General features: G+C 51.3%; 1 protein-coding gene across 3 annotated transcripts in view; it reads right to left on the bottom strand.

The window, feature by feature from the left end:
* Positions 1-2,848: 2,848 nt before the first annotated feature.
* Positions 2,849-19,043, bottom strand: part of Znf395 (zinc finger protein 395) — a 48,644-nt gene continuing 32,449 nt past the window's right edge. For all 3 annotated transcript variants that reach the window (XM_047550701.1, XM_047550703.1, XM_047550702.1), the window contains 9 exons: positions 15,905-16,169; positions 14,351-14,583; positions 12,658-12,767; positions 10,189-10,427; positions 9,639-9,739; positions 8,635-8,923; positions 7,154-7,246; positions 6,210-6,310; positions 2,849-5,719 (listed from right to left, as the gene is read on the bottom strand). In XM_047550701.1, coding sequence (XP_047406657.1) covers positions 5,608-5,719; positions 6,210-6,310; positions 7,154-7,246; positions 8,635-8,923; positions 9,639-9,739; positions 10,189-10,427; positions 12,658-12,767; positions 14,351-14,583; positions 15,905-16,169 — 1,543 coding nt within the window. In that variant the 3' untranslated portion in view covers positions 2,849-5,607. The remainder of the gene's footprint in view (positions 5,720-6,209; positions 6,311-7,153; positions 7,247-8,634; positions 8,924-9,638; positions 9,740-10,188; positions 10,428-12,657; positions 12,768-14,350; positions 14,584-15,904; positions 16,170-19,043) is intronic.

The raw sequence follows: 19,043 nt of genomic DNA, 5'->3' as shown, positions 1-19,043 counted from the left end.
AATCCTGCTGGTTCAAGATCAATGGATTGGGACAGAAGGAAAGGGGTAGAGCGGGGACAAACCTGCCAATGCTACTTTCATCTCCAACTTTACACTAAACATGGTGTGTGATGTCAGAGTCATCAGGAAACATGGAGCTCCTGGAGTAATTGAGGAGTTGAACATCCTCAAAGGCAGAAAGCAGGTCTTAGTCTGGTCTGTGGCCCTGTAACAAGACACAATGAGTTATCCCTCAGTACCCACAAGGGATTGGTTTCAGGACACACTGGGAATATCAAAACCTGAGGATGCTCAAGTTCCCTATATAAAATGATGTATTTGCATAAAACTTACACAAAACCTCCAATGTACTTCAAATTTTCTCCACTGATAATACCTAATACAACGTCAATGCTACATAAATAGTTGCTGTGCTGCATTGTTTGGGGACTAATAAGAAGTCTGAATATGTTCAGTATGGATGAAATTTTTTTTAAATATTCTCGGCCTGCAGTTGGTTGAATCTTCAGATGCAGAACCCACGGATATGGAGGGCAAACTACCACAGACTGAGAGAACATTGTACACAACATGGGTTTATTTGACTTACAGTTCTGGAGGCTGAGAGGTCCAAGACAAGGGGCCACACAGGTGACAGCCTTTCACTGCATCCTAACATGGCAGAAGGACAAGCAAGACAGAGGCAGGGGGAGCTTACCATTCACAGGAGCCCACTCCTGGAGCAACTGACCCACTCCTGGTAACACTCAGTCCACTCCTCAGGCCGGGAGTCAGGACCTAACTACCTCTTAAAGGACCCACCTCCCCAAAATATCCTGAAATTAGCTATTAAATTTCAACCTGCAATTTGGAGGGGCCACCCAGACCAGAGCAAGGGGTTACAGGAAATCAGCAGGTGGTCAGCCCCGGCAGGGGCAAGGGACTTCCTGGAACACATAAGAAGTGTGCCTCTCTGGGGCTTGTGGTGGAGGAATGACCCACCCGGGAGCCGCACAGTTCAGTACCCCCGCTTCTCTCTCCTTCCCACATCCAAACTCTTGTCTTGGTGTCTGGGAAGCGAGAGGGCCCCCTAATGCCACGACGAAGGCGAGTCTAGGGAGCCCCCATCACCAAGCCATCGCCAATGGAGGATGCCAGCTGGTTTGGGGGAACTTTGGCAAATGGCAGACTCCAGTGGGGATGTGGTAGAGCGACTGGGAATGGGGAACACACCAAAGGGGGAGGAACCGTGGGGTAAGAAGACAAACTGACGCGTGGGCTGAGGCCGGACCAGCCTGTGCCACAGAGGTCTTCACAAATTCTCAGAGCTCACCACCCTTGCTGTCTAGCAATGTCAGGGGTCCCTGGAACCCACTCCCAGAGAGGACTCCTCCTCAGCAGCCTCTCCCACCAGCTCTTGCCTCTCCTGGACAGCACCCTGACTGAAGGCAAAAGGGTCTCATCAGGTCTCACACCTGCCCCCAACATCAACCCCAACCAACACAAAAAAGCACCAAGTTCTCCCTGCTTCCCCCTCCCCTTCCTCCCACCCCTCATTCTCCTGGGGATTGAACCGGGCACTCAGTCACTGAGTGACCTTTTAACTCTAAGCAGGGGAGGGTCAGTGTCTCACTAAGTTGTCCAGGCTGGCCTCAAACTTGCAATACTCCTGCCTCGGCCTCCTGTCACTGGGATTTACAGGCCTGCACCACTGTGCCCAGCTCCCCTTATTTTAAATAATCTTTGAACATTTAAACACCTTTCCACAACAACCTGGTTTATTTAACATAGTCTCAGAATCTACAGATAAGACGCCAAGTGGTTCTTAAAGTTCAGCAACTAAAGGTGCATAAGCCAGTCCCTGGGTGGGATGATATTTCCTGCTGCCAACACCCTGCTCACCAAGGCCAGCTTGTGGGTCACCCCAGCACCCAGAATCTATGGCCTTAGGGAGCAGACCATGCTCAGGTAGAGTGCTATGCTTTGGACGTGTCTGAGTATGTCTCCCAAAGATGCATGGGCTGGGAGGTATGGTCCTCAATGTGGCAATTGGGAGGTGGTGCCTAGCAGGAGGCCCTAGGTATGCCCCAGGAAAGAACTGAGGGACCCCAGCCCCTCTGACCTCCTGTTTTCCAGATGTGATCTCTCCCTCTTATAGGAGCTTCCACCACTGCCTTCTGTCATGAGGTAAAACAGCTGAGGGGGTGCCCTTGCAAGAGCTTGAACCTGGCAGTCTGGATTTCCACTCCCCCAAAACTGTGAGCTAAATAAACTTGTTTTTCTTCATAAAGTTAGCCTGCCTCAGGTATTTCATTATAATAAGGGAAAGCTGACTAATACACAGGGGGTATGACATATTTTCTCCTACATCCCAAGTCCATTTCCCAACACACTTGGGAATATGGTCAAGAATATATTCCCTTTTGTCAACATAAGCAGTAGAACATAGTTACTGCCTGGATGACAGTCCTGGTGCCATTATATCCCAATTTGTGACTTGGGCAAGTTATTGAAGCTCTGTGCCTCCCTCTCCTCATTTGTAAAGTAGCAGCAATAACAATGCCTTCACGCAAGCACTGGGCCCCGTTCCTGGCAAATGTCACCTACTGCTCTACAGGGTGACATGCTAGCACTTGTCTAACACTGAGAATCTTACTCTTTGTGGGAGCAGAAGGGAAGAAGAACAGACACATCAAATCAGACAATGTACCATTTTATTCCTTATAAAATATATTTCATATTGTTGCTGTAAAAACATTACATTTCACATTTTTTTAAAAAAATTTTAACAGTAAAAATAATACTTGGAAGACAGCTGGGGGGGGTGAAGTGGGGGGAGGGGCGCCAATAAGACAATTAACAAATGGGATTTATCTCCCTCTTTTTCTTTCCTTTTTTTTTTTTTTTTGGCACCCCTGGTAAAGTCAGAACCTGGAATGACCAGAAAGTAACAGGACAGATTTCTTCCAACGGAGTTGCCACATCTGAATTAATATTGTCCTTCAAAAAGTCACTCACTGCTCACAACACTGTTTGAGGTTACAAGATTGCCTTCAGAGACGGGTTAAAAGTCGCAGCATTAACGCTAAGCTGTGTTACTTGAGAGTCCTTTTATACTCCACCTGAGACTTGCCCTGACCACAGACATGGTCTGGACTTTCTGCCCTGAACAAGCATGGCAGAGATTCAGCCTCACTAAGGCTGCTCCAAACACAGCCCCAACTCTGAAGGCAGTTCAAAGAAAACCTGAATTCGGGGAACATCACTGGACACTCTCCTTAGATAACTGCTGTGCAGATGAGTCCTGTTACTTTCAAATGCACACCTGTGGCATCTTCCTCCAGCCAGATTCCGCTGCCCCAGGGGGCTGGGAAGCAGGGAGACGGAGATGAAAATGGACATGATCGCCGGGTCAACTCAGCCACCCCCACCCTCCAAGGAGAAACAAGCGGAGCAACCCCAAGGACAAGCCACATGTCAGGAACCAACACATCAGCAACAAGACAGAGAAGCAGGGGGACAGAGGGCAAAGGAGGCCCAACCACCGTAGGGGGAAGGCCGCGTGGCAACAAGATAGAGAACGAAAACAAAAGAAAGCCACCTCAGCTTTTAAAGTGTCCCGTCAATTCCTTCTCTCTCTTCCTTTTCTGTCTCGGGAACCAACAGCATGAGAAGCCAGCCTCATGTGGAGAACATCTTTATATCCAGTTTTATCTACAAGGTCCAAACGGAGGCAGGGATTCAAACAGCTCTGCTGCCGGGGAGACTCGGCATGAGCCGGGCGAGGGCTGGGCCTCCCACGCAGAGGCCCCACGTGTCCAGATGCCCCTCGCGCTCCCTTCCCCAGTAAGATCTGAAGATGGACAACGTGGGAAGTGAGCTGAGAAGGCCAGAGCAAGAGGCCACTGCCGGCTCTTAATTCTCCACGCAGCTGAAGAGACAGGAGAGCCCCGAGCCACCTCTGGCCGGCCTGGTTTCAAGCGTTACCAAGAGACAGAACTCCATATACACCTTTTCCCTAAAATATAAAAATATACCCCCAACCCCACCAAAGACACCCTTGCACGAGAGGGTCTGTCCCTTCTGTCACCAGCCCAGGCCACAACACCCTTCACAACATCGCACCCCTGTTCTTAGGTCTGCAGGTTTGGTAACACTCCGTGGATCTCGGATTGAAAAGCAGACGTTTACCTCCCACGTGAAGTCACCAACAGTGTCAGCAGCCAGGTGTTTTCACCTGGGACCAAGAAAAGGGTCTCAAGGACAGTCAAAGGTGGACACGGCTGCTGAGTCCCAGGAGAGTGGCTAGGTGGGACTCCCTAAGCCTGTGACACCTGGGACATTGGCCCAGGACTCGTGCCCAAGACAGCTGGGCCCCAGGTGGTCATGTTTGGCAGGTCACAAGTACTGAGGCCAAGTCAGCCGGGAGGAAGGAGAGACTCACACACCCGGGGCCTACCTCTGGGCTTGGCCAGCTCAGTCTCTGCTCATCCTTAGTTGGCACTAAACTCCCTCAAACTCCCCCCAACAAGAACAGCTTGGCAGACTGACCTTGGGGCACCCCTTACCCCCTACAGCCCTGTAGCCGAAACGGCAGGGACAGCTGACCCACCCCTGCCTTCCTCCTGGACTTCCTGGACCTCACTCCCCCAAGGACTCTCCTTGGCCTTCCTCATCCTGCCTTTGGCAAGAAGCAGAAACGGGGAAATCCCCAGTGAAGCCCAGGCGAGAGCAGCCTCGAAGCATTGCAGGGCCACCCACAGAAAAGGCTTCCAAAAGTGCCAGACCAGAGAGCAAACGTCTGGCCTGTCCTTCCACCCTGGAGAGAAGGACCTCAGGGGGCTTGGTTGAGGTAAGGACAGCTTCCCAGACTCTGAAACTTCCCACGCCTCCTCCAGGAGACGGAAGGGCGGTCAACTGCCACGTTTCAAAAAGCCTTCGCCTTCTGGCTCAGCTCTGTGAGGACAGTCTCTAAAAGTCGACTCGTCTGGGTCTTGAGAAGAAGCCATGGAGCATTTGTTGGGAGGCAACCCAACATCAAGGGAACCCAGACTCAAAAGCTGTCACCTCGGAAGGGTTTTCCTCTTCCTTCCAGAAGCTGTTCAGAGGGGGGAAGAGGAGCCACGCCCCAGGAGGCACGCGCCTGCTCTTCCCACCTCTCCTGAGGTCCTGCCCTCCCGTCATCCCCAGTCAGAAACTTCCTCATTTTCTAAGAAAAAGAAATTCATCTTGCTCACAGTCCTTTCTGGAAGAGTTGAGAAAGCAAAGGATTCACCAACTCGGCAGGAAACAGGACACGCAGTCCAGTACAAACCAGTGCCCCAGAGGCAGGGCAGGTGGGAGGGGGACTAGTGATTCTTTGGTCTCTGGTTCGCTGCAGAATACCCTTGGTCAGTCTTGGCTCTCTCCTATTTTAGGGGAAAAAAATATTTTCGCTTCTTTTTTAAAAAATAAAACGTTCCCACAAGGGGGAGAAAGTGTTTTAAGTGTTACACTTTAGCCAACAGAGTGGCAGCTGCGCACTCCTGCCCTCTACCTCTCTGCCTCCGCCAAGGCCCATCTGCCTGCCAGGCGGGTCATGGGGCTGCCGGGCTGCCTGGCAGGGCCGGGAGCAGAGCGGCCGGCAGCTCAGTCCAGGAAGCGCTGGCAGGCCTTCTTCCACCGGCAGGCCGTGCACCACTGGTCCCGGTGCTCGATGCCATACACCTTGCGGCACTTCTTGGCCTCCCCGCGGGCTTTCCTGTCAAAAGAGTAAACAAGTGCAGAGTCACACACTCGTGGCGAGACCCGGAGGGCACCAGGCAGGAGGCTGGGCAAACAGGAAGAGGCTGGAAGGGGTGCCTCCCAAAGGCCCAGTGGGTCAGAGGCTCAGAGGACAGAAGTCAGCCCTTCCAGCGTGTCCTCCACCCAGGCTCCCCTCTGGGGACTGATCCTACCAACTACCGTTGGGTGAACTCAGGGTCCACACTGTCAGGGGATGGGGAACAAATACCAAAAAGCAGCTAGGCGCGGTGGCGCACACCTGTAATCCCACTTGTTCAGGACTGAGGCAGGAGGATCCCAAGTTCAAAACCAGCCTCAGCAACTTAGTGAGACCCTAAGCAAGTCATTGAGACCCTGTCTCTAGATAAAACATAAAAAATGGCTGCAGATGTGGCTCAGTGGTTGAGTGCCCTTGGGTTCAATCCCCAGTACCAAAAAAAAGCAGAGGGCAACAGCGAACATCTCACCTGGCACTGCCCTGGGCCCGGGGTGGAGAGGTGACGATCAGGTGAGACTTTGCTGCAGGCGGCGGCTGAGGCTCACTGAAGCTGAGTGACCGGCTCCGGACCTGGGCAGTCAGAGTGAGGCCTTAAGTACAGACTGTGAGCACAAAGGCATCCGGCAGGACAGGTGGCACACTCCCCAAACCCCCCGGCGCACAGCTGGGCCCTACACCAAGCACAAGGCCTCCTCTGGAAGGGTACTGTGGGGAGAGAGGCTCTCAGCATCCAGGGCCAGGTGGGGGAGGCCACAGTGGGAGGGCAGGCCTCTGGACACACTCAGCATCAAGCAGGTGCCTTGCACAGGGGAGCCACCTCTGCGGCTGCCCCTAGAGAGGATTCAGACAGTTACCACACATAGAACAAATGAGAACATTCTGCCGCCTCAATGGCCCCTTCTAGCAACTGGGTTTTGCAAAGTGTGCCACTTCCTGGTGGCACATACTTGACACTAGAGCTCAGCGCATGTGGTGCCAACAACGTGTGGTTTATTTTAGCTCAGACACAGCAACCTAAGGAGCTAGTCCCGGCAGGCCTGGAGATTACTGATCAGCCACACAGTGCTCCACAGCGCCATCTTCTGACTGTCCCACATTCTCTCCCTTCCTCTCCTCTTGGCATTGAAACGAGCACCACAGACACTCCGGGCTAAGCAGGGAACTGACCCCAGTCTCCCCAGTGATTTTCTGGGCAGGCACCCTTCCCCCAGCTTCTGAGAAGGACTATGACCAGCTGGGGAGTACTGGGCCAGGGAGGGACAACACACCGAGCGCTTCACAAAGTTTGGGGCCCAGAGGCCCAGTGACAACACTGGCCACGCACTGTGTGCTGAAGAGATGGCCAGCAGCCCTGTGGGTGTGTGCAAGCGCCCTGGCCTTGCACAGTGCCCCAGAGTGCTGAAGGTCACTCACCGGAGAGAGGGGGGAGGCAGCAGCAGGAGCAGCGGCCCAGCTGATGCTGGTGTAGATGTGGGGAGAGACGGGGATCTGAAAGGACGGCAGAGCCTGTGGAGACGAGGACATGTCAACTGTGGTTCCAGCTCCGAAAGTCCCTGGTCTGCCCAGTGTCCCTATAACTTCATGCTCCACAGCCGAAGGTGCATCTCTGCCTACTTGAGATGACTGGGAGCTCCCGGGGCACCCCAGATCGGTCTTCCCAGGAGCAACCTCAGAGCACCCAGCTCTTCGAAGAGTCTCCTTGGTATGAGACTCCAAGCTGGCTCTGGAGCCCTCCTCTCAGAGCGGGTTACGTGCCAGGTACATGACTTAACCCTGCAGCACACTAACTTCTCGGTTAGATCACATACCAAGAATACGCCGCAGGCAGTTGCCAAAAAGAGTCTAAAACCCTTGCGTGTGGGTGGAACTGCTGAAATACAACACAGCGTCACCAGGCAACTACTGGGAAGCAGTCACCTGATCAGGGGTGTCCACTTTAGATACACTTGTAAAAATACCAGACACACTGTCCAGGCACCACAGGGTCAGCTAGAGGTGGACACTGGCCAAACGTGAAAGAGCAAAGTGGCTACTAATTGAATGAGAAAGAGAACCAGCTCAAGTTTTTGGTTTTCTGACTGGAAGAACTACTTTTTAATTACTAACTTGTAAACTGGTGCAGAGTCTAAAAAGACCAAGCTGGAGGCATAAAAAGATTTTAAAACCAGCACACAGGAAGCTGCACATGGACCTACTATGTGTGGGGAAGACCATCCTAAATGTCACCTTCCCATGACTATAACAGAGTGATCCCTCCCGAACACACACTGCCTTCTTGTGCCTCCAGTAAACAGTCCTGGCCCATTTATTATAATTAACCATAGCTCCACACATTTTCTCACCAGCTACAGCACACTCCACAAGCGGGGGACTGGGTCTGATTCTATCTGAAAGGCTGACTCAGTCCAAGGTTTGACACAGAGCAGGTATTCAAAGCTGGCTTGTTTGATTACCACAACCGTAGGAGGTAGAGATTTACCCTGGGAAGACCAAAGACACTACTGCATCACCTTTTGAACCAGAGATGTGGGGCTGCGGATGTGACTCGGTGGTAAGAGTGCTTGCACAGCATATACAAGGCCCTGGGTTCAATCCCCAGTACCACAGAAAATAAATAACCCAGCAATGGGACAACACCCAGTCCAAATCCAACAGCCTGGTCACCCAGAGATTCAGCTGGGTTCCTCGGGACCACTCCTGACAATGACTGATGGAGAGGTCTAAGAATTCCACTTTTACTGAGAGTGATGTCAGACTCTTTTCCTTTTTCATAGGAGATCAGCAATTTGGTCAAAGGGCTCAGTCTTCGATCAAGGAGGTCAGGGGCCTGTGATTTGGCTGACCAGTGACCCGCTGGATTCAAGGCTGAGCCCCTGAGTGCTGCCACTCCCTACCTGGTATGCGTGGTCAGCCTGAATGTGCCAGAAGGAGCCAGGAGCTGACTTGCTGAGAGCACTTGAGGGCAGGGGAGACTCCAGACTAGAGTGTTCCGGGCCAGAGGTCTGGGCTTTGGGCAGAGGCAGTGGAAGAGTGGCAAGGGATGAGCTGGTCACTCGGGGGGCGGGAGCGGGTTCAGCGGTGGGCGTCCCAGGGGCAGAGAGGCCAGCAGGTTCCTCCTTCATTTGCACCTCTGTGTAGTAGAAATCCTCCTCCCGCTTGAACTGGTCTGAGTCCACAGTGTCCCTGTGTAGAAAGATGAGGTCACCATCAGGGACGCGTGGCCCTCATTCACAGCCAGGGGAAGCCAAGGTGCGAGAGGGAAGCCACTGCCTAGGGCCACCAGCAAGTCAGAGCGGGAGCCTGAGAGAATGCCCAGACACCCTGTTCCCAACAGGTGTCCCCAGGGACCACGTGCTCACACATCAGCAGAAAGTGGGGCCCTCAGAGAGCCCCATGTGCGCACACCCACTCTGAGCCCTGTCCGCAGCACCCTCCCTAAGACTGAGTCAGTTCCTGCCAGGGCAGCCGCTCAGCGGGCTCTGCATAGAGACAAGGCCCTGGTGCCACCTCAGTGCTAATGGAGACTCAACTCCCAGGCAGGGAAGCAGGTGCAGAATTTACCACTCCATGTCCTGCCTGTAGGGTCCCAACAGTGATTAGGCCAATTACCCCATTTCTACCCGGAACTAAAACACGTTGCTTCCTACATGGGGCATGAAGACAGATCCACAAGACAGGCAGGACTCGGTTCCACAAACAGCATGGAGATTCACCAGGACATGAGGGGCCTCCTTCCTCAACACGGACAACACCCTGACAACAGTCAAGGGTCAGTACTGCAGGGGTCCCAGCAAGTCATTTCCTTGAAAGCTCCTGGGTTCTGGGTCCTGGGGAAGGATCAGGGTGCAGGGACACCTGAATGGCACCCTAGGCAAGAGGCCCTGAGCTCCGTACCTACCCCAGGTGGAGGGCTTTGACGTGTCGCTTGATGCCCACAATCGAGCGTAGAACTTTGCCACAGTTGGGCCACAGGCACTTGTACATCACCTTCACAGAGTTCTAAGGAAAAGGAAGTCTGGGTAACTGGTGCGCTTCCTCTCCCTCACCCTTGCTCACCCTCACCCAGGGGCCCTCAGCCGCTGCGATCCCCTGCAGACCCAGCAAAGGCTCCGGGGAAGGGCTTCTCTGGGAGCAGAGAAATGGCTATCGGGGTCACTTGGGGTGGTCCTGGGACCACAGCAGTGGTCAGTGCTGTGGCTGAGTTCACCTGCAGCCTCTCCTGCATGGCCCTTGCAGGAGGACAGGAAAGAAAGTGGGGACTGGGATGGAAGCTAAAAAGAAAAAAATGGTATCTAAGAGGAGGAGGGGGCCCCGGGAACACCACAAAGTAGCAGCTACGGCAAAGGAAAACTGTACAGGGAGGGGGTGGCGACGCCTGGGGCCTGTGGGGTCCCTGCTGCTCCAGAGCTGGCCCTCCCTGCCCGCTCATGCCCTCGCCAGACACAGACCTTCCTTTTGCGTGGAGCCGGTTCATCCAACAGGAAAGGGTCAGGATCGGTCTCAAAGCCATGGTCAGTTTGGGGAGAACCAAAGGCGTCCCCCAAATACTTGGGGCTGGCCTGGGGATGGGGTGGCGAAGGGGTGGAGATGCCGCTGCTCCCGCTCCAGTGACCGCTGGTGGTGCTGCTGCCGCTGTCTGACACGTCGCCGCTCTCCTTCCAGGGGTCACCAGAGACGGCACGGGAGGCTGACCGGACGGAGAGAAGAGGAGAGAGGACACTCAGGGGCTTGTCCCCAGGCACAAAGGAAAAACAAAACAACAGAAGGTCCCTTCTGGCCTGCAGCAAAAGTTAGGGAGCAGGCCCGTTCCCTGCAGCGATCCTACTGGTCAGACCGCTGTACCCTGCTGGACGCTTTCTGCCACAGCCACGTCGGTCATCCCTGACCCGCAGACACACGCCGCAACTTCCTTTTGTGCAGGATTAACAGAAAGAGACCAAGTTGAAACTCATCTCTCACTGTATATGCTAAAAATAGGGGAGCCCTCCTGTCTCCAGTCTGGCTCAGAAGAAGCACATGAATCCCAGCGGCCCCGCGAGGCCTGGCTGAGGAGCGCGGAAAGCCCAGTGAGGGGCGTCTCGCCCAATTCCTGACAAATGCCTTTCGATCAGGTTGTCTCTCAGGGAGAGGTGGGCGCGGAGCAGACTACATCTAAGGTGACCAGGACTTGGCCAGCAACATACTCTGTCCCAGGGAAATGGCTTCAAATGACTTCAACACCGAACTTGGCAGATTGGCATACAAAGGAAGCAAAATATAAAACAAAGCAAAAAGTTAACATCAAAAATTAATCTCTACGTTATAAGATGAACATAAGTGACTCCTCTTTGATCAGAAGTTTTTTCTAGGACAGAGATACCAGATAAAGGGGAACAAAGTACTCCTTTGCAAATACATAGCAGGGACAGTTTACAAGTGAACGTCTAAGAAATATTTATGGACTGGAGATGTGGCTTAGTGGCAGAGCACATAACTAGAATCCACATGACCTTGCGTTCATCCCTAGAACTACAAGGGAAAAAAAATTACAAAAAAGAAAAATACTCATGATCCCCTGTGTGTAAACACACAGAGCACCACCCTAACAATACACAGACCAAGGGGAGCAGGTGGTTTTTGTGCAAATAGTACTGATAATTTTTTTTGTTTGTTTTTTGTTTTGGTTGTTATGTGTACCTCACTTTACAAAATACTTCAAATAATTTCCAAGGAAGACTTATTTTTCCACTAATTTCAATTATAAGATCAGAAGTATGTTGTAATGGAAAAAGTCCTTAACAGAAAATGAAAAGTTTTTGGTCAAAAAGGGACTGAAGCTAACAGGCTCATTGCAGGTCACCGGTGAGCAGTGCGTGGTAGGAGGAGCATGTGAGTCTCTGATGGAAATTAGAGTTGGTAATTTTCTTTCCCTTCAGGACATTTTCCTGGATTTGTTGAGTCAACCTCCTGGATCCCCCAGACTTGTAGGACTTCCTAAAAACTTAAAATTGACTTCTCTGGGTTTTGCTTGTGCTAATCGAGCAGACATGCACTACTAAGCTTCACCCCTAGGTGTCCTCAGAGTGCAGAGACATCTTCCAGCAGGCTTTGGGTGGGGAAAAAAAACAATTTGTGGGTCTCTCCTTGATATTCACTTTCTATCTAGGGAGACTACTTATGAGGAACACGTGTTAAGGTCACTTTCCTGCTGGTACATGCTTACAGCTAACTCCACATTCCCATAAGCTTTTAAGTAACATGCAATTCAGTTAGGTCACATAGATGGAAAAGTTCTTCCCTGGGAGTAAGGTAGGCCAGCTCTATAAAAAATTTCCAAGAAAACTTCAGATTCCTTACCAGTCTTGTCAAAACACTGATACCCAGCAACCCTTATTCCCTCCCTATCACTGAGAAAGTATTCGGAGGTTACAGCCAGAATTTTGTTTTAATTTATAAATCTGAAGTCCTACCGTTGGTTTTTATTAAGCAATGAGATTTACTTGAGACATCAGCTCATTGATTTCTGGTCCTTGACTTGTAGGCCCACGCTAATTTGCAAGGCTGAATTAGGCACATGGAGTGTGAATTTTTTGAGGCCACTTTAGTTCTACCTCTGTGAACTAAATAGTCCTCTGCTGGCTTGTCCAGGACCCCATCAAAGTGCCACACTCACTTACTGCCAGCGAAGAACTTACTCAAGTGGCCAGTGTGGCTCAGTGCTAAGCTCGATCATCTTCCCAGTGCACCAGGAAGCTTCTCCCCAGATGAGGAAACTGAGGAAAAGGGACGGAAGCTTCTGATTTGGTGGCACAAGAGACAATCTGAAGGGCCTCCAGAAATCCTGCTGTCAAGCTGACTGTGATCAGCTACTCAAAGCACAGGTGTCAGTCACTGACTGGTCCTTGCATGCCCGGACCCTGCAGACCCTGCTTGCTCACCGGAGAAGTTGGCCTCGGCCCCAGGAGGACTCTGCACGACTGGGCTGCAGGACAGCGAGGTCAATACCATGGCCGCCATCATCTCGTCCATTTCCACTGCATCCGACTTCCTAGATTCAAATGGGTAGGTGGGAAAGTTCACTTCCTGGGCCAGCTGGTCTGCAGTGCCCACGGAATGAGACGCCACTTCCGGTTATCTTCGTGGGATCATCTTACACTTCTGCACTGTCCCTGCAGAGCCCCTAGCCAATCAGCCAGTGTGCGCTCTAGGGACAACAAGGTCTCTCCTCCCTCTTCATGAAAAATGCTCATTCGGAATGATGTTTACATTATGAGTCCTAGTATGACAGGGTCCTCTGTTTCAGCTGGACTGACACCCTGAGGCAGCTCCATGCTCCCCTGACTTGGCTTCTAACCCTGCAGCCTCAAATGGAACATTTTACTTGGGAAAAGAGAGAAGAGACAAAACAATACGACAAAGTTGGGAGTGCAAGATGCCCACCAGAATCCAAAAGCATGAAAAGTTCCTCTTTTCCCAGTCTCATGCTTAAATCTAGAGGGGAGCAATTACACGAATCAATTTCTTCCTCCTCTCCTCCAAAACAAACAAGGCATTCTGTTAGTTTCTGAAGGTCAATGAAATCTCCTACATCAGCCAATGAGTAAACAGACCAGAAACACAAGAAAAATCTTGTGTGAATCTCCATGCTTTATAGAGCAAAGTTCCACAAAATTTTGCATGTGATTTAACAACTCATATTCAGTTATATTGTTTGAAAGAAAAATTAGAACTGGCTCTAAGTTCATGCTAAAGTATTAGGAAAAGTTAGTCAGAAAGAGACATCTAGGTGGTCTATTTCAAATGACTGAATTAATTAATTTTCAGAATTCGGGTCTATTAAACTATGCAACTGAGTTTGAAGCAGCTAAACCAAGTCCCACCATGTGTTAAACATTTTTATTAATATGCTCTTTGAATTTTCATTTCAATAGAATAAAAAAAAAATCATTTCTTTGCTGGTGTCTCTGATCTCAAAACACTGGCTCTCCTGTCAACGGCACCAGCACCCACAGACTAGGAAGGAGAGGTGGCTCCGGGCTTGACCGCTTGCACATCTTGTATATAAAATGGTAGATTTTCTTTTTAAATCTTTTTTGAGTTATGGTTGGTTTTACATTTTTAAGTAGTTTTTAAGAAATCAAAAGAAAAATACTCTTTCTTGACATATGACACATAAGGGTGACATTAAGTTTCAGCAACCATGAACGGAGCTTCACCGGAGTGCAGCTGTGCCTGCTGACTTCGCTAACCGTCCGTGGCTGCTGGGATACTACCACGGCGGAGTTGAGCTGAAGGGACAGAGACTGGCCCACAAAGCCTTGATGATTTACTATTTGTTCATTCAAACAAGCCTGCTGACTCCTGATCTCAGCCATTTCTTCCCGTCCCTGCTCATGAAAAACTATGAACTGAGTTTGGCTTAAGCGTGAAGGGGATGAGAAGACCTTTGCCAAAGTGAAGCTGTCACCCCTAATAAAGTCATGGGGAGGACAAGATGCCATTCTGTCTTTTCCAAAGAAAGTCCATCCTCTGCATCCCTGTTGTCCCCACCTTGGTAACTAGACACCTGGGACCCCACACCCCTCCCATCACCAGGCAGCCCAGCCCACGCCCCCCACCGCCTGCACGAACCTCTTTGGGACATCAATGTTCCTGGAGACGGGTCTGTAGGCCAGGGCCTGGGCTCCCAGCTCCGGGAGCGCCACTGGGGGCATGACGCACTGCAGCTCTGCTGGCCACACTTCCTCCGCTTTGCAGCAGATCTGCAACTTCTGGTCCAACAGCCAGACCGTCACCTTGTCCTCGGCCCAGCTGTGCTGCTCCACCACGCCCGTGCACTCCTGACCCCCGTGCCACACATAAACCTGCAGGGAACAGCGGCCAGTGGTCAGCACACGGCAGTGCTCACCCCAAAGCTCTCGGGAGCCCAAGTCCGGGAGTCGGGATCGGCTTGCCATAGACCGCGCTCTGACTCACTCATTCTTAATTCACGGGTGTTTTGGTCTGAATGTGGTGAGAACTTAATCCCCAGGGCAACGGTGTTGGGAAGGGGCTTATCAAGAGGCGACTGGGCCATGAGGACTGCCCTCCTGGATGAATGAACGCCCCCACCATGGGGGTGGGTGACATATGACCCCAGTGGGTCCACTCAGCTCCTTCTACTATCTCTCTTGTTGCCCTCTCCTGCCCCTTCCTCCATGGGATGACGCAGCACAAGAGGCCCTCTCCAGATGCCAGTACCTTGATCTTGGACTTCCCACCCTCCAGAATCACAAGCCAAATAAACTACTGTACATAAACGACCCAGTCTCAGGTATTCTGTTACAGTAGCTGAAACTGGACTAAGAGCAGATGTTCCCAGGTACCTGCTGCTCACCTGAGTACCTAGGCTAGATACCATAGATTAGTTCTTCCCCAAAAGAGGTCCTTATTCACTCTCTAGACTGGAAGACAGTGACCATGTCAGCAGCTGGGATTCCTCTGAACCTGGAATCTGTTCCCATCTTCCTGCTTGTCTCTGAAGTCCTATCTGCTGGCACCCACCTCTTGCCCAGAATTTCCCATACCCTGCATTCTTCCCTTCAAAGAATTCTGAGTCTCCCTGAGGATAAGCCAGAAAGGGGGAGAGGTAGGCTGACCACTCTCAAGGGACGCCTGGATTTGGCAGGTCACTTTATCTCATGGGAAGAGAGGTCTGGGGGGCACAAGCCTCATGGGGAGACAGAAGGCAGAGTCTCCATGGGCCCTTGAGAAGGCAATGACAGAGAACCCCAGGCATCTAAATGTAGGCCCAGGTGATGTTGGGTCCTGCCCCAGGGGAGGGAATGCTGGAAAAGGAAATCCACATTGAACTCAGAGTACATAAACCTCTTCATCCCTAAAATATCTAAAGCTAATCCCAAGACTCAATCGTCTCTGTCTTTATGATCCTGAGATCCTTTCCCTTCTTCTGCAAAGCTGCAAACTGAAGCAAATGAAGAGACACTGAGCTAAGGCCATACTTCAGACTGAGGTTCTGAATGGCCCAGAATGTCTAGCAACCTTCAGCTCCAAACAGCAGCCAAGGAGGAGCCTGGGGTCTCAAATAAGGGACACTCTCTGCCCCAAGCCCAGGGATGGAGGAAAAGGTCTGTGCTCAAGCCAGGGCCTGTGATGGGCTACCTAGTCACACTGGGATCAACCTACCTTCTGTCCAGGCTGAAAGACCACTTGCTGAAGGCCTGCAGTGCCCAGAGCCTTGAGGACCTCCTTGGGCGGCTCTTGGCACGAAGGACCCTTAGAGGTGAGGAAGCGCTGAGGAGCGGCCCCCTCTGGAAGCTCTGCCTGTGGTTCCAAGGACGAGCCAGCCCCCGATGGCCCATCGGAGGCACTGGGTCCCAACACGCGGGCTCCCAGGAGGGACCGCTTTCCAAGGCGGCGAGATAGCACACTGGCCATGCTGCTGGGTCTCCTGGGGAGGCAAAGGTGACAGTGAGTCTTTTGTCACCATCCACAGGAAATCAGAAGCTCACACAGAGCACTGCACGCAGCATGGCAGGCTCCAGTGAGTGCCCATCAAAACGATGAAACATTTTAAAGTGACTTTTATCGTTCTTTTATCTTTTTACAAAACTAATTCCCGCTCCTCCCAGTAGGGCATTTAGAAAATACTGATGAGCACAAAGAAATCCAAATCACTCTGGAACCTGCCTCCCAAAGATGTCTTGTCTCAATACATCCCACTCTCTTCTGAACATGTAATTTACATACTTTTATTTCTACAAAAATAGTATCATTGTTTGGTAAACTGAATTTTCACTTAGTATACTAGGTAAGTTTTCACTGTATCATTAAATGATATTCTATAAAAACAGCTAGTGGGCTGCGGGTGTAGCTCAGTGGTAGAGTGCTTGCTGAGCAGACACAAAGCCCTGGGTTCAATCAGCAGCACCACTCAAAAAAGAAAAAAAATAAATAAAAATAAAAACCGCCACACCATGTTTTCTTAGGCAGATGCATCGCTGCTGATTTAATACGTTCCTGAATATTGTCCCTGAAGGCCATGTCCAAAGTTTTGCGCTCTGAACTGCTCTGCCTGCTCTGAGAATCGTCCGAGCACGTGCGTCCACACACTTCTTTCCGTGACATCCCCGGGGCAACACTGCCAGGTGAAGCATGAAGACAATGGCTGGCGACTCGCAGGTTCCCAGGCCCAGCTGGGTCAACGCTGCAGAGAGCCTTGGAAATGAGCCACGGTCTCTCCTCATCGTAGGAACACTCAGCACTGAGTGACCTGCCCACGGTGACAAAGGTAGCCAGTGCCAGAGCCTCCAACTGGGCTCACAGACGGCCAGTGCCCTGCCCCCGGCCCCGGCTCCCAGGATGGGGTCTTCTAGGGGAAGAGGAAGGGCCAGCACTTTGCCAGCTAGTGCTGTCCTCCTCCCCCCAGCCTCTGTGCTTCCTCTCCTCCAGGTCCCACTCATACTCCCGCCTCTGAGGTCCCAAGCCCTCTGCTCCCCCCATTTGTATTTTCAGTTGGTACTTCGCTGAGGAGTGGGCTTCCCGGGTGCTGTGGCAAATGTAAAAGACCAGGGTCTTCAGGACCTCAGCACCAGCCCAGAACGCCCTGCTAGGCTCATGCCAGCCCCTGTTAGGCTAGGAGTCTCAAGAGGTGGCTCTACTACATTCCTCCTGCATCCCTCCCTCTCCCCCAGCCCCACTCACATAAGGAAGCCTGTCAGTGGAACTTCCTTTGAAGGTTTCTATAAACCTTCTTCACTTTTCACCCTGGTCCAAAAGCTCCTCAGGGTTTATTGCGGTCCCACGCCATCTCTCTATCTCCCAAATCCTGGCCCCTTTCCCAACTAGTCCAGCAAGTTCTGCTAGCAAGCATCTCTACAACAACAAACCACGAAGGGCAAAAATAACTTTAAAGGATAACAAGAAAGTTGCAAATACTGAGCAAAAGGGTCTGGTTGGTTTTCCCCAGAGTTTTACTCAAGGCCTCAAGGGCTGGAATCTGATAGCACGATAACTCCATTGTGAATTCCTGAGAAAGCAAAGAGCAGATCAGGAAAAGGTCAGAGTCGCAGCATGCATATCGCCCGATGGGGTGGCTGGTGACTTCACAGCCAATCACGCTGTCTCAGAGCGCTTCACCACTGCAATAAAAAAAGGATGAAAAATGCATGGAGTAAACGCCTCATCACAGGGAAAATATGTTCAGCTAAGCTAAATGGGTTTTAAAACTCAGTTGCCTGGGCTGGGTGTGGCTCAGCGGTAGAGCACTTACCTAGCACACAGGAGGCCCTCCCTGGGTCCCACTCCTCGCACTGCAAAAAAATCACTCCATTCAATTTCATTGAGCAGATGGAAGGTGGAGGAGACCTGCAATGCCACCCATAGACGTCAGGTGGCAGCACTGACCCAGAGAAACAACCAACCCTTTTCTTGGCAAAAATCCCAGAGGCCACCCCCATTTCCAGAGCAGGAAGTTTGGGGTTTCTACCACTGAAAATGAAGACAGGGTAGAATTTCCAAATTCCTGGGTTTTCCAGTCTTTAGACAGCGCCTGAGATGTTTGGCCGACAAACTCCAGTGATGTTTTCGTAAGCCTTTTTCTTGTCTTTTTAAAGAATACTTTTTCTTTTGTCAGCGAGCCTGCTCTTTCCAAAACACGCTAGATCTGCACCAAGTGGGTGAACCTGCCCACTTCCGTCTGCTCCCGCGAGGCTTTGCCTTCTTTCATTGCCTAGACTTTCACCTGAATTACACTTGAAAATGCACTTTTACCATTGGTTCTATTTATCATACTCCTAAATCTTAATTTTTTAAGCAGAGAAGAAGGGGACCTGCCTTTAGAAAGCATCCCCCAAAGCACTGGCTTTCACAAGCTGCATCTAATTTAATCCTCGGAGCACCATGAGATAAACACTTGGTCTCTGATTTCTGATGAGGCAACTGAGCTGCAGAGGAGTCACACTGCTGAGGCCACAGGACAAGGTACTCACAGCCTTCGGTTTGAACTCATGGCTAGCTGGTGTCCAGGGTTATAGTCTTGCGACTAATGCAGTAGATGTGGGATCTCTCAAATTAAAACATTCAATTAAGTTGCTTTTCATTACATGATGTTTTTCTCCCATGTCAGTGACCCTGGATAGAAAAGCCAGCACCCGGCCCTGCAAGTTCAGACTTCCATTTCCCCAGCCAGGAAAACCTCCCCTCCATTTGCATCTTCGCCTCTTCCCTACAAAATAAAGGCCAATGCTTTGGTCTGCCCTTGTTCATCAGTCCAAGCCACCGTGAACCACTTAGTGGCTCAAGTTGGGGATGACCTTTATACACA

Source organism: Sciurus carolinensis, chromosome 4 (genome assembly GCF_902686445.1).
Source record: "Sciurus carolinensis chromosome 4, mSciCar1.2, whole genome shotgun sequence".
NCBI classification, from domain to species: Eukaryota; Metazoa; Chordata; class Mammalia; order Rodentia; family Sciuridae; genus Sciurus; species Sciurus carolinensis.
This window is presented reverse-complemented; position numbering and strand designations above follow the sequence as displayed.